General features: G+C 40.3%; 1 protein-coding gene across 2 annotated transcripts; it reads left to right on the plus strand.

The window, feature by feature from the left end:
- Nucleotides 1–1713: 1713 nt before the first annotated feature.
- Nucleotides 1714–12142, plus strand: kbtbd3 (kelch repeat and BTB domain containing 3). 2 transcript variants are annotated; one of them, XM_033022686.1, is made up of 3 exons: nt 1714–1806; nt 4825–5055; nt 7121–12142. In XM_033022686.1, exons 2-3 carry the CDS (start codon nt 4850–4852, stop codon nt 8718–8720), a joined length of 1806 nt encoding a protein of 601 aa, XP_032878577.1. In that variant the 5' UTR covers nt 1714–1806; nt 4825–4849; the 3' UTR covers nt 8721–12142. The 2 variants fall into 2 exon arrangements, with proteins under 2 accessions (XP_032878577.1, XP_032878578.1); XM_033022687.1 differs by lacking the exon at nt 1714–1806 and adding an exon at nt 1818–2102.
- The last annotated feature ends 3729 nt before the right edge of the window (nt 12143–15871 follow it).

Genomic DNA, 15871 nt, shown 5'->3' on the forward strand with positions numbered 1-15871 from the left:
GGGAAGAGAGGCCGGGGGGGAAGAGAGGCCGGGGGGGGAAGAGAGGCCGGGGGGGAAGAGAGGCCGGGGGGGAAGAGAGTGAGGCCGGGGGGAGGGGGAGAAAGAGGCCGGGGGGGGGGGGGGGGGAAGAGCTGACCGAGGAGCTGAAAGCGCCGAGAGAAAGCGCCAAGAGAAAGCGACCAGAGAGAAAGCAATCCCTGAGAAAGCGACCCCGAGAGAAAACGATCCTCGAGAGAAAGCGACCCCCAAGCGTCTTTTGAATAACGGGGGTGAGGAGGGAGAGGTGGGGGGAGGGGGGGAGAGGTGGGGAGGAGGGAGAGGTGGGGAGGGGGGGTGAGAGGGCTGCGTCTTTTGAATAATGGGGGGAGGAGGGAGAGGTGGGGGGGGGGTGTGACGTCACTCACAGCTCGTGGAAGAGGGCAGGCACGCAGAACCATTGTGACATCAACGAAATAGTTTTTTTAATTTCAAGGTTTTGTCAGATTTTTGAACATTTTCCATAATAACTCGAGAAATAAAGCATGAGTCTTTCAGATAAGGTGTTTTTGGACTCCAGGGGGAAAAATCGCTACCGGAATATGTAAAAATTTTACCGTTAACGCGTCGTTTTTTCGAGAAGATGTGATTATACACAAACACACACAAATAAATACACATCCAAGATCAGAGTTTTGGTTATATATAGATATTTGCGAGCACCATCTTCTCCACATACAAGCAAATTCAAAATACCACTGCAGCGCCATCTAATTCCATCATTATATGGACAATACATTTCCATCCACAGATGCTGCTCGACCTGCTGAGTTCCTCCAACGTACACAAAATTGCTGGGGAAACTCAGCGGGTGCAGCAGCATCTATGGAGCAAAGGAAATAGGCGACGTTTCGGGCCGAACCCCTTCTTCAGTTCCTCCAACAGTTTGTTGCTCTGGATTCCAGCATTTGCAATCTTTTGTGTCTCCATTTGATGCTGTATAAAGTACTATTAATGAAGATTATGATTCACACCTTGGGGGGATGATACAATCTCAGGTTTTCCTGGGCAGCTCCCTCAGTACGACCAACCACACACTCTTGCTATCATCACAATCCACACCGCTCCCAGTTTGCCGGTCGGATTCATTTCTGTTGCATTAGTTAAAGATATACCTATGAACCAAGGTTGTCTTTGGTTGCACCAACAACTTCACTCTTTTTTTTGCCCTAATACTGGGATTATTTATTGAATTTTTCCTTATTATATATTATCCATGTGTATCGTATTCACAGACGTTGTGCTGCTGCAAGTAGGAATGTCATTGGTCCTTTGTCGGTACAATTCTCTGACAATTAGAGTAGACCCAAGGAGCGGCAGATGCTGGTTTACAGAAGTACACACAATGTAACTCAGTGGGTCAATCAACATCTCTAGAGAACTTTTCACTGTACCTCGGTACACATAACAATAAACTAAACTCAACGTAGATATTAAACAGCCATGAGTCTTGATTTAAGCCTACATGAGCAAATGATACTAAGACAAGGCCTCTGCGTTAGCGAGAGGAAGGGTAATCTAGTGACAGCAACCCAAATCTGCAGTCTCCGGAATATAATCAGACATTAAAGTGCGGTGCAGATACTATAACCTTGCACTCGTTAAGTAACAGCCATGGCCCTCATCACCAGCCCACTTGCCAGGCAGCGGCTGCACCTTCTATCTGTCCTCAAGATGGCGCCTGCCATCGTCACAGCCGCCCTGGGCGCTGCGCACCCGCTTTGGTCGCTATGGCAGTGAGAGCCGCAGCGGTGAGGGCGGCGTCGTGCGGTGAGTATCAGGCAGAACATGAAATGCTTCATCCATTTATATTGGAGGTATCACATCAAACATGCGGACATTGACGCCGCGAAATAAAGCCGGGAGGTGCGGGTTTGAGTGGCGAGGTACCCGGGGAGTGAGCGGCCGCAGCCCTGGCGCAAGATGAAGGGATGCGAGGGAATTAACGCAGCCATCGCCTGCGTGTGGCCCCTTGAACGTCTCCGAAATATAGAACTGGTTTAGAGCTTTGGTGAAAATTCAGAGCGTTTGTTCTTCCTCGAATTTTGCGTCCGATGTACATCGAGGTAAAATGAGAGTTTCCCAGTCTTACTTAAAGACTGCGTAGGGGGGTTGGAGGGGGATATCCAAGTTAAAAGCTGCGGTTTGCTGGAGGATCAGACAGCATCTGGTGCAGAATGGAAGGGGGACGTTTCCTCCATCTGTGCTCTTGGTGTTTTATTTTGGTATTCGGGCCTAACCCTATCCACAATGGATATTTGCACTGTAATCCTGTTTTGTCATTTAAATACTTGAATAAGACAAGTAAATAAACCTTTACCGCTATTTTATTTATTGAAACAATGGCGATACGTGCAGAATTAAGCTATTGAAAAATCAGGACCAATAGGCAATACAGTTGGAATGATGGAACTTCCCAGTTGCCATCGAATCCAGTATTAGTCGTTTTTGTTTTATCTTTCAGTTGGTGGGTGTGTTTGTATGTTGAGCGTTGTCACTTAAGTAAGCAAAACCGCTGGGTTTTATTTTTAAACACATTCGTTTAGTTCATTTCTAAATTACTTGTGAAAGGAACGTATAAATATCGCTGCCTCTAGATTACGATAGTGTTAGCGAATCAATGTTGTCAAAAAGCAGTAACTAGTGAAATATTCATTTCCTTTTCTATGATTTCAAGATTAAAATACTAATCAGCATTTATTTTTCAGAGTAATGTTAGTATTGCAGAAGAACACATTATGTAGCCAGTGAGAGGAAAAATAATATGATTATTACGGCCATAACCCTTGCACAAACTAAAGTTGATCTGATTGGTTCTTCTCGAGTAAGATTACTGCCTATTTCAGTGTGTGACCAAGCATTTATTGTAAGAAACAAGGTGACCATACAACCCAATTTTGTTTTGTTTGAACTCCCTAATTATGAATATTCAGTCGACATGCAAATAAATGAATACAATTAAAATTAAAATTTCAACAGTACACAAAATACCTATTTCTATATGGCCAAACATTTCCTTCACATTATTAGTGACCTGAATGGGTATGATTTTTATTATCTCTACATAACTTGCAATGGATTTTCTAATATGCTGATTCTCCCTTATCACTGCCATGAAAGGCAAAAAATAGGACAAGTAATTCAGGTTCACCAAGAATATATTAAATTGAACAATCTAAGAAAAGATTTTTAGTACATAACATAAGTGAGGCTCTTCAGTAGTGTAGTATATTTACGATGGAGTAACTAAACAAAAGGGGGCAAAGAGAAATATCAATGGCAGACAAGATGGTAATGGCAAGTCACTATATAAGTATAGTAAGAAAAGAGGGCAACCAGAGAAAGTGAAGGATCTATTTAAAGAGGCAATCTATTTGTGGAGTCAAAAAATATGGGTGACTGATTAAATGAAAACCTCATTTTTATTCACCTACGGAGATGCACATTGGAGTTGTAGATTTCAGAGAGGAGTATGGGATATTCCAAAGCATGCTAGCATTTTTAAAAGGAGATGCAATAAATGTTTTCGAAATCATAAAGGAGGATAAATCCTTAGGGCCCAATAAGACTACCCCAGACTGTTTTAGGAGAGATGATTGCCATGACTGATTTACATTTTTTTTGCCAGATAGCTGAAGGACAGCAATGCAGGGATATGTGAGGTAATTACAGGCCAGTGCATTTAATGTCTGTAGGAAATGTAATGGAAATAATTCAGAGGAACAGGTGCATGTGACAATGAATGGAACTTGAACTTGAATCTCAAATGGCAAGACGGCGGTTAATTAGGGAAAGTCAGCATAGCTTTGTTGTGAGATACCATCAAAATAATTTGATTGACTATATTTCTTCAAAAGATTTACATTGCTGTGCAGCCAGGTACACTTCAATAAGCTCTTTGACATGGTCCCAAGGCTAGTCCAAATGGTTCAAATCCATTGGATCCAAGGTTAATGTGTTTTGTTAGTTAGGTGTATGTGTCCGGGCTTTCCTTCATGTGCTTGAATGAATCCATGAAAAAGTTACTTGAGCCTCAGCTAATTACTGCATGTGAGGATCTTCCTCGACAATATGTTTCACTGAACACTTGTACTTGGTCCAAATGGCCTCCTGGATCCCCTGGTTGCATTTTAACTCCTCTTCCCATTCCCATATTAATCTTTGTGTCCTGGGATCTATTCCAATGCCAGAGTGAGGTGAACAGCACCTCGTATTGCACCAACAATATGAATATTAAATTCTTCAATTTTCTCCAATTCTCCAAAACCAGTCCCCCCCATCCCTCCTTTCTCCTGTGCCACACTTGGACTTGCACCTATTTCTCCCCTCATGCTCCTCTTCCACTTACATTCCTTCCTCTAGGTTCAATTCTTTCGATCACACCTTCTGTCTTTTAATCTCTGGCCTTTGTCCAACCATCTGTCTATCAAAAATACTACTATCTGTATCCATCTATTACTTGCCAGGCTTTGTCGTGCCCCTCCTCGCTTCTTGCTTTTTTTTCTTCCCCCCACCCACCCCCCACAATGATCAGTCCAAAGAAGGGTCCCTACCCGAAAGGTCACCTATCCATGTTCTCCAGGGGTGCTGACTCACCTGCTGTGTGACTCAAGCACTTTTTTTAGTTTCTTAGCCAGGTGAAATCACATTAATCTGAAATGTTAATTAAGTTTATCTGTCCACAGGTGCTATTTAGTGCTATGTATCTCCTGCATTTTCTATTTTTGCTCATGAACTTCTTGAGAGTATTTTTTCAGATATAATTTATGAAATGTTTTATCTTTACAGATTAGAGAAGTAAACCTAGTCAATCATGGATTCCGTTTCTAGGGCTGTTTGCAATGGAGCGACTGAAAAGAAAAACGTTTCTCTGCTGGCTGAGACTCATGGAAAGCAGGTTTTGAATGTGCTTCAGAACTTCCGGGAGCAAAACGTATTCTTTGATTTCACTATATTTGTCAAAGGAGAAAAGTTCCCATGCCATAGGTGTATTCTTGCTGCATGTAGTGACTTCTTCAGGTAAATTTAAAGAGACATCGTTGGAATACTACTTGTATTATTAACTACAATATATGCTTATCAAAGGTAGACAAAAATGCTGGAAGAACTCAGCGGGTGAGGCAGCATAGGCGAAGGAATAGGCGACGTTTCGGAAGAAGGGTCTCGACCCGAAACGTCACCTATTCCTTCTTTCCATAGATGCTGCCTCACCCGCTGAGTTCCTCCAGCATTTTTGTCTACCTTCGATTTTTCCAGCATCTGCAGTTCTTTCTTAAACATATATGCTTATCAATGTTCTTATGGTACAGGATTTTATATCAAATACTAAGAAGGGGTTGAAAATCAAACAACTGCAGATGCTGAAAATCTGTAGTAAATAGAAAATGCTGGAAACATTCAGCAGGTAAGGTAGCATTTGTGGAAATAGAAACTGAGTTAACATTTGAGCTTGAAGACATTTTGTCAGAATTAGAAATGAACAAAAAATGCATAGAATTTTAAACTTGCAGAGAATTTCAGGAGTGACGGACAGATAGGTCAGAGTGGGTATGGGATAGAGAATTAAAGTGATATTCCAAACTGGTGTACATAATTCATTGCTGCAATGTGGCCTCCTCTACAATGAAGAATCCATGTAAATTGGGGTTTCCATTTTGCAGAGCATTGTGTTAATCTGTCAGTAGTAGTCCTGAGTTTGCAGTTCCCTGTTCCTCCAATTCCACATATCACTCCAATTAAAAAGTACAATAAAGAAGCACAACACAAGTTTTTGGAACAGCATCTGATCTTCTGTCTGGGCGTGTTGTAGCCTTTTGGACTGGATATTAAATTAAACAGTTTCAGAATATTTCCTTTAATTTGTTTGTGTCAGAACTGACCATTTATGGAAAATATTGTCCTTTTAGGTTCTCACTCTCTTTTTTCTTATTAAACTACTAACCAGATAACTTAATTGACAGCTTATCAACCATTGCTATCCTGGGCTTGGAAATATTCCTTATTCATCCTTACCCCTTTCTGTCTGCATCTTTAGTCTAACCTTTTTCTTCTCTCTTTCCCAGTTCTTAAGAAGGGTTTTGATCTGAAACAGGTATATCCTGAGGTTATGAAAAACATCTGTATAAAACAAGTGCTTGAAAAGTAGTTTATGCAAATTAGTTGCCTTAAATGGAAAAGTAATTAAAAGTACAGGTAGTAGATAATTTAGTCCTTCGAAGATGCTCTGTCATTCTCAAAATATTCGTTAATCTTTTATTTGAGCACCATTTTGCTGCACAATCCCCTGATTTCTTTTTAAGTAAAAATTAATTAAGCTGTTTAAGAGAATGCAATAACTGAACCTCCACAGTTCTCCAGGGTAGTTAATTGTTAGGACTCATCACCCTCTTCGTGAAGACATTTCTCCACATCCCAGTATTAAATAACTTGGCTTTTCTCAGCCAGAGCAAGTATCCTTCCCCAATATCCATACTATTGAACCCTGTAAGAATTTTGCGAATTTCAGTAAGAGTTCTCTCATTGTTCTAAGCTATACAATGGAGTCCTAGATTTCTCAATCTCATCTGAATCCTAAGGTAAATCCAAAATTCCTGGAATCAATCCAGTGAATCATTGCTGCACTCCCTCTTTGACTAGTATGTCTTTTTTTAGATAAGGAGACCTAAATGTGCACAATACTTCAGGCACAGACTCACCGAGGCTATTTTATTATAGGAAGGCACCTTTGATCCTGTATTCACATTCTCTCACTATAAGGGCCAGCATGCTATGGATGCTGCAACATGCAGTTGTGATTCATCATTGTGCTTGTTCCAAATAGATTTGAAATGATTATCATTTCAGTTTTCTGTATGAACTGGAAAAAATATTGCTGTATATTTAAATTTCTTTGACCATAGGTTGAAATAAAATATTGATGTTTGTGAATTTGTATAAAACCTGACCAACAAGTGATTTGAGAAGTTGTGAAGTATATTGCAAATTGTGTTAACTAAAAACTGCATTTCATGTAAGAAATGGTTGGGGTTCACAGTTTTGTTATGTCCTGTTAAAGGCAGTAGTTATGTTATTCTTTCCCTTACAGAGCCATGTTTGAAGTTCACATGAGGGAAAGGGATGATGGAAGTGTAAAAATCTCTAATTTATCTCCGGAGGCTGTGAGGGCATTTCTGGATTTTGCTTACACGGGGCATGCAGAAATATCTGAGACCAATGTTGAAATGTTCTTTCAGATGTCTTCATTTCTTCAAGTGTCCTTGCTAGCTAAAGCCTGCAGTGATTTTCTTATCAAAACCCTCGATCTCACCAATTGCTTACAACTGTTGTCTCTATCTGAGAGTTATGGCTCTACTGCTTTGTACAATCATGCTTTGCTATTTGTGGTGCAACATTTCTCTCTTCTGTTAAAATCAAGTGACTTCTTAGAAATGAATGCTGGGCTGCTGGAAAAATGCTTTGAAGCAGATGGATTGAATGTCCCTGATGAGGATACTGTTCTAAATGCTCTTCTTCTCTGGACTCAATATGATATTGATTTGAGAGAAAAACATTTTCCTCAGTTGATTAACCTCGTACGGTTGCATCAGCTACCCAAAGAAACCCTGGAAAATGTTATGGAATCTGAAAGTTTATTATTGAACAATCCCAAATGTATGGAATCCATCAATGATGCTCTGAAGAAACTTAAAGAGTTTAATGGGCTCTTTCCTGATGCAAGACCATCCACAACAGAGAAATACATATTTGTTCACAAAACCGAAGAACCCAGTATGCTTAAGCATACATTTTGTTACAACATTGAGAGTGATACCTGGAAGGAATTGCCTGCTATAAATATTATTGATTTTCCAGGATCAAGTTTGGTCAGCTTTGGTGAAAAAATATTTATTACTGGAGGATGTAATATTAGTTGCAGTAGATCTATACGACTTCATATTGCAGAAAGATACCATGATGCAACAGATCAGACATGGTGCTACTGTCCAAGGACCAACAATTTCAATGAGGTTCCATCAATGAAAAATTCTCGAACCATGCACACAACCGTTATCGCAATGAATCAGCTTTTTGTAGTCGGAGGGAAAACAAGGGGCGCAAGAGAAATCAGGAGCCTGTTAAATGTTGAATCCTACAATCCTCTTACCAAAAAATGGAGATCAGTGAGCCATTTGCCAAGAGGAATTTATTACCCAGAAGCAACTGCCTGCAATGATATTATATATGTCCTTGGATCTGAGGTGGAAATAGCTGATACCTTCAATCCATCATTAGATTGTTTCTTCAAATACAATGTGTCTTCTGATCAATGGTCTGAACTAGTTGCAGAATTTGGACAGTTTTTTCATGCTACTTTAGTGAAAGCTGTCCCAGTAAATTACACTTTGTATATTTGTGATCTTTCTACTTATAAAGTCTACAGTTTTTGTCCAGATACCTGTGTTTGGAAAGGTGAGGGTTCATTTGAATGTGCAGGTTTCAATGCTGGAGCTGTTGGGATAGCAGATAAAATCTATATTTTGGGAGGGGATTATGCGCCCTATGAAATTACAGACGAGGTCCAAGTTTACCACAGTAGTAGATCTGAATGGGAGGAGGTATCACCAATGCCCAGGGCTTTAACAGAGTTTCACTGTCAAGTGATTCAGTTTAATAGATATCAAGATCCCTGGAAAATTCAATTCTAATGCCTATTGTTAATTGACAATAAATTATTTAGTCCAAATATTTATTTTATTTCTATTTTTTAATTTAAATTCTACTTTTCATTTAAAAAAGAATAATTTCAGGCACACCCTACAATTTGCCCCCTTATTTATTTGTCTGTCGGTGAAGAGCACAGGTAATGGCATTGATATACATTCCTAAGTGACTGAAATGAGGATGCAATTAAGAGCCAACCACATTAAGATGCTTAGGATCAATTAGGATGGCAAATTTCCTCCAATCCCCCACCTTCCCCGCACGAACACAATCAAAGAGAAGTGAGCGAACCAAATGGGTTTTTGTGACAATTCTGTTCTTTCATAGTTATGGTTACTAAGAAGAGCTTCTTAATGCATGATATTTTTATTGGCTCCTTTTTCTCTTTCTCTGCTGAGCTGCTAAACTATGCAAACCACAGTATACAAATAGTGTAGGTAGTCTGTGGTCCATGTGAAAGAAATGCATAGTGTTCTATCTTTGTACTGAAAATGCTGCTTGAGCACGACAGTTGGCTGTTCTTTGTTTTTTGCTATGGTGTTCCTTACGACTCTTTGTCTTTTCATTCAGACAAGAGTGTTCCTACCAAGAAATGTTTGAAGAATTTGTACAAAGGATCCCCTGGCTTTTCAGTAACAATGTGCTTTTCATCATGTGGATGGTGGATTGACAATGTTATTGTGCATCATGTTCACTTCCATTGGTACTTCATAAGTTCATGTAATTGGAGCAGAATTATGCCATTCGGGCCATCAAGTCTACTCAGCCATTCAATCATGGCTGATCTATCTTTCCCTCTTAACCCCATTTTCATGCCTTCTCCCCATAACTTCTGACATCCTTACTAATCAAGAATATGTCAATCTCCGCCTTAAAAATATCCTTGACTATTCTTACAAATAGATATTAGAATTTGGATAACGCTGACAAGACCAGCATTTACTACCCTTTCATTATAGCTCTGGAGAAAGTGGTGATGCACCACCTTCCTAAATAACTGCAATCTTTTTAGGGAATGTTGTCCCACAGTACTGGTGGATTTGCACCAGGTTATCGTGAAAGACTGGTATATTTTCAAGTTGGGATGGTGTGTGATTTGGAGGGAAACTTGCAGGTAATGCTGTTCTCGTGTATCTGCTCTCATTTATCTTCATTTTAACACCTCATAGGTTTGGAAATAGTTGCTGGAGTGACCCAGGCGACTAAATGTGGTCTATTTTGTATATAGTGCACATTGCAGTTACTGTACAGCATAGAGAGAATGAATATTTGAGTTAGCGAACGGGTGCCATTCAAAAGATCGTTGAGCTTATGTTGTTGAAACTGCATTCATCCAGGGAAGTGGAGAGTGCTTTGCCACTCTCTTGACGTGCTCGCTTCTCCCAATTACTTATTGAATTTTACTTTTTGCTCCGTATTTTAAACCAAGGATGTGATGAGATCCTGAGTTGAATGGTCCTCTGAAACCCAATGAAGCATTAGTGAGCAGAAATACCTGCATGAAGACAACTTATCAAAAGGTTTAAATATAGATTTGCAGAACTTGTAGCAGACACAACACAGTGGTAGAACATTGAACGTAGGGAACATGGTTAAAATAATTTGAAGAAAGGTAGAGATATCAGTGGAGTAGAGGAGGCCACAGACATATAGAGTGGTAGGACTGAGGAATGCTTTGAAAATGAGATAATTTTTAAATCAAGGCAACTCTGGATCAGCAGCTAGGCTGGAATGGCGATAATAGAAGTGTAAATTAGGACAGGCTCAGACTTTTGATGATCTCGTTTACTGAGGGTGTGTATCAATTTGAGTGGAATCGTAAAAATCCTGCATGGTAAAAATATCCTATTTCCAAATAGTGGTCTATTTTATCATCATAACTTGTAGAATGTATGAGTACATGAAAACTGAACAAACAACAACAATAATTTAATTTAATTTAATTTTCACTTATGGAAATTTGTCTTAAAGACTGGCAGTCGAGAAAATCGCATGTGAGTTATTGGGAAGCTATCATAAGTTTGTCCCCTCTCTTGTGAGAGGTGAACAATAACCAACTGTAATTTTGGTTGAAATTGTTGCTTGGAATTTCCATGTAATTTTATAATTTTACTGGAAGCCTGAAAGTTAGTTTGTTAATAGCCTTCCAGGCCACTTCTCTGGGCTTTTCCCGACGTACACTGTAATATCCAGCAACCCTGGAGGTAGCTGAAATTATCATAATAGAACCAGTTGAAAATGACAATCACAATTTTCAGCTTCATGTTTATAATGTGTTGCAGAGACTACTTGATGTTTTTTTTCTTACGATTTGACATCTGCACAGTGTCCACTTAACTGAATGCAATCCTGGTGCATTGTCATGATAAATTACTACAACAATACTGGAAGAGAGCTGAAAAATACATAAAGGACAATGTAATTTTGTGCCCACCAGCAGTAAGCATTTAACAGTGGATGCCATAGTAGGGAAGCTAGTAGAGCTATTGCTTTGTACCTCCAATGATCTGGGTTCAATTCTGATGTTGTTCCCATTCTGTTATTCCTGTGATTATATCAGTTTCCCTTAGTGTTCCAGTTTCCTTCCATATCCCAAAGACATTGATTGGTGAATTGTCCCATCTGTGTAGGTGAGTGGTTAAAAACCAAAGGGAGTTGATGGGAATGTAGCAAATAGGTTACTGGCATTGACTCAATGGGCTAGAATCAGCTCTTGTGTTGTAAAGAAATATAGGAAATACGAAATGTCTATATAGTCGTGACTTTTTCACTTTAAGGTTAAAAAGGTCTGAGAGGTCTTCAATACTGACACAGATTTTATTTGATTGACTAATATATTTTAGTGCTTATATGCATGAGGTTTTGAACCATAATGATCTGGGATCTGAGAAAATATTTTACCTTGTACCACTGCACAGCAAAGCCCATTTTTCTAGGTTTATAAAATAGGGTGCTAAGAATTGTGGGGGAAAATAGCAATTCTAAGCAATATTAATATTTCATTTCAATTTACTTTGTGTATTTTGAAAGAATGTAAAATGAAAATCTAACCATCTATGCCAATGTAAAATGAATTTGAAACTAAAATTGGAAACTGAAATAAAATGCAGTAATTATACATATGGGGTTTTGAGAACAGTGAACAGCTCTTGCATCTATACACATTATAGTACTGGACATATGAATGTTATTTATAGTAGCAATAGCCAATAATTTTATAATCTTATAAAAAATGCAAGCTCAGGTTAATGTCTCTTTTAGAAATGTAAAACGGCTAAGCAGTTTAAAGTGATACTTTCTGGTAGAATTTTATTTGTTATAAGCAGAAATTGTTTGTGACGTTTAAATGCAATTGCAGGTACAGAAATGCTTTTTTATAACCCACTATTAAATCACTGCAACACAATTCAAAGGGTTATGCTACTACTTTCCTTAAGGTGACATTTAGCAATGAGTTTCCAGATGAAATATTGAATTGACTACTGTATGAACACAATTTGTTTCACCTAAATTTGCAAGACTAAATGCTCTAGTGAAGTCGCCTTTAGATAAATATATATTTATAATGAATGTTCCTAGAAATTCCATCTGACACAAATATACAGTAATACAACACAACTTAAATAATTTTTGCTAACACTTCTGAAAAGTGCTTTGGGATGTACATGCTATAAGTTGATACAGTTACCTTTAAACTAAAGTTAGACACAAAATGCTGGAGTAACTCAGCGGGACAGACAGCGTCTCTGGAGAGGAATGTGTGATGTTTCGGGTCAAGACCCTTCTTACTGGATTTTTTAGATAAAGCTGAAACTGAAAATAATCCAAAATGTAGTTTCTGCTGAAAGCCATCACTAATTTTTCCAAGTAAAAGTGTAAAGAGCATCAACAAAGTGCTAAAATCCAATGATAATTAAAAACTAACATTTTAAACACATTATAAGAATTTTCATTGTTTTATATTCCCTCCCTCCACTCTTGCTCCACACTCCCACAGATAGTGTAATCCTGCTGCTCTCAGGCTAAGTGGCAGGTCATTCATTTCAATAGGCTGGAAAAATACATGTTTATAATTCCTTCCTTCCATATATCATGGCCGCCTTCTGACTGTTAAAACTTTACTCAGTTAGCTTCACTCATGTCAATTCTAAATAGTAGGGAATAGCACTCAGCTTGATAACCTATAGGTGATAGTGCTATAGGGATCACTACTGGAGCCCTACCAGTTTACGATATATATTTTTGATTTAGAGGAAGAAATAAATATATATTGTGTTGGAAAGAACTGTAGATGCTGGTTTAAACTGAAGATAGACACAAAATGTTGGAGTAACTCAGCGGGACAGGTAGCATCTCTGGATAGAAGGAATGGGTGACGTTTTGGGTTGAGACCCTTCTTCAGACTGATATATATTAGCAGATTTACAAATGCGGGAGAAAGCCAGGTAGAGAGGAGGATACAAACCACTTTTACAGAAAGGAAGTAACAGGTTAATTGAGTGCGCCTAAAGTAAGCAAATGGAGAACAATGCGAAGGAATGTGAAGCTGTTCACTTTGGAAGGGAGAATGATAAAAAGTTTAAATGACAAAAGACTGCAGAGGCCAGTAGCTTAGATTTAGGACTCCATTCAAACTCACAGCTGCCATACATCTGCTGCAAATTATCAGGAAGGTTAGGGGAATGCTGGTTTCCATTTCAGTGGAGATGGAGTGTGGAATTAAGAAAGTCTTACTATCTTGCACACGGTACTAGTACTACATCTGGAGTATTATGCAGGGTTTTGGTCTTGTTATTAATGGAAAGATCTGTGGCACTTTACCAAAGCTTAAAACAGGATATCCTGAGCATCCTCTTATGAGGAAAGATTGAGTCTATATTCATTGGTGTAAAAGAGGGGGATCGACAGTGCAAATTCTAGGAGGTTCATTTTCCTCATGGGAGAGTCTAAAAGCAGAGGGCATAGTCTTGGAATAAGAAAGTACATGTTTAAGACACTGATGCCAAAAAAATTATCCTCTAAAGATTGTACCTTTGGAATTTCTCGTCCCAGAACAGCATGGAGGCTGAATCTTTAAATATATTTGGAGAGATTTTTAATCAGAAAGAATTATGGGTGTAGAGGGAAAGTGGTCTTGAAAAGTTCTTAGTGGTGAATCAGCTACAAGGGGCCAAATGGTCTGTGTTTCACCTTCAGCAGATCCAAAGGCGTGAAATTGGTGGTTATGGTACAGATTTTGAGGTGAGGTTCAGAGACAATGGTTTTGGGCATCCCAATATTTAATTAAAATAAATATCTGCTTATCCAGTATAGAATATTAACTTCTTCTTGCGAATGAAACATAAACCAAAGGAATAGTTAGATCTCAAGCCGGGTGTTGAGCAGCCAGGTTGTTGTCTCTGCGTCAATGTCTGCCAGGCCCTGAGCTCCATTTGGTGGGTGGTAGAACAGGCACCCAGAGGTGCCCAGGCACCCAGAGGCACCCAGAACGACTGTCTGCTGTTCTGCTCCACATTCACAGTCTGAGCACTGGCGGAGCCCCCATCTCCACATGCTGGCATTGAAACGCCGAACTCCAATACGAAGTCTGTTGAGCTTCACCCTTGCACCTCTGGGGAGGTCAGACCCTGGACAGCTTTTATCTGGTGAAGAGATGTAGCTGTGTAATGGAGATGAGGTTGCCTTCCACTCCTGAGACCACTTGGTGGCTATCCAGTGTGCTTTTGTCTCAGTTGACTGGATGGATGCTAGGGGTTGTTTTCCATGTGGAGCAATGGGGTGACGGGACTTCAGTCGGGGTGGCCTCAGCTCTCTGCTGATAGCCTGATGGAGGAGGTGATCTGGGTCTCATGGCACGACGAGATAGTGCCAGAGTTGCTGCTTGCCTTCGGATCCCTGCTTGCAGAATGCCTGCAAGTATAGGGAACTGCTCGACTGGAGTAGGTTGAAGGCACCCAGTGATGGTTCGCAAGGTGCTGTTAAGGCTCATGTCTACCAGACTAGTATGTCTACTTCTACTCCATATGGGTGCGCAGTACTCAGCTGGAGCATACACAAGAGCTAAGGCAAAGGTGCGAAGAGTTGCTGGACTGGCTCCCCAACTTGTTCCTGCCAGGCGTCGGATGAGACCGCTACGTGCCATGACCTTGTCGCAGAGACCAGCCAGGTGTTGACGGAATGTAAGCGACCTGTCCAGCTTTACGCCGAGGTAAATGGGTGTTTGTTGGAAGTCCAAGTGCCTGTTGTTAACAAAGACAGCTAGCTCTCGCTTAGCTTCCTTGTTGTTTAGATGAAATGCTGTTGACACTGTTTTGCCTTCGCTCAGCTTTAGATGCCACTGTCGTAGGTATACTGCCAAAGTCCCCATGTCTTGACTCAAGGAGCATGTCTGTCTGCCACTCTTTGTGTCTCATCAGGATAGCTAGATCGTCAGCATACACATATTTTCCAGCAATGGTCTCTGGGAGGTCATGGATGTACACGTTGAAAAACAGCTGAGCGAAGACGGATCCCTGTGGGATGCAATTCTTCAGTCTACGTAGCCTATTCTGCTGTCCATCACTGGTCTTAAGCACAAAGCTGCGGTTTGATATCAGCTCCATGATGTAGCGTACCATGCACCTGTCTGGCAGCACCCAAAGTAGCTTTGCAGTTAGTCCCCGGTGCCACACGGTGTCATAGGCAGCTGTCAGATCTATAAGAACAGCTCCTGCATTCTCATTTACCTCAAAGCAGTCCTCAATGTCTTGGGTGAGGACGGTTACCTGGTCCGCAATTGATTGACCTTGGCGGAAACCAGCCTGCTCGTGGGGTAGTTGAGGGTCTATGATGGGGTTGATACGCCTGTGGATCAGCCTCTCAAGGAGTTTGTATGGGATGCAGAGGAGCGAGATGGGCTGGTAGCTTTTATGATCATCCTTTGGCTTGTTCAGCTTCGGGAGAGCGATGACTGTTGCACGACGCCAGATCTTTGGGATTTGCACTTCTCCATGCAGGTCGACATGGAGAACTGTTCATTGTTCCATTCGGATCCAGTTGGTAGCAGCGTCTCCAGAATGTAGTAAAAACTGCTGTCAGATCCGGGGGGCTTTCCTGCTTTCAACATCTTGAATGCTGTGGCCATTTCCTCAGTGAA

Source organism: Amblyraja radiata, chromosome 6, assembly GCF_010909765.2.
Source record: "Amblyraja radiata isolate CabotCenter1 chromosome 6, sAmbRad1.1.pri, whole genome shotgun sequence".
Classification (NCBI taxonomy): Eukaryota; Metazoa; Chordata; class Chondrichthyes; order Rajiformes; family Rajidae; genus Amblyraja; species Amblyraja radiata.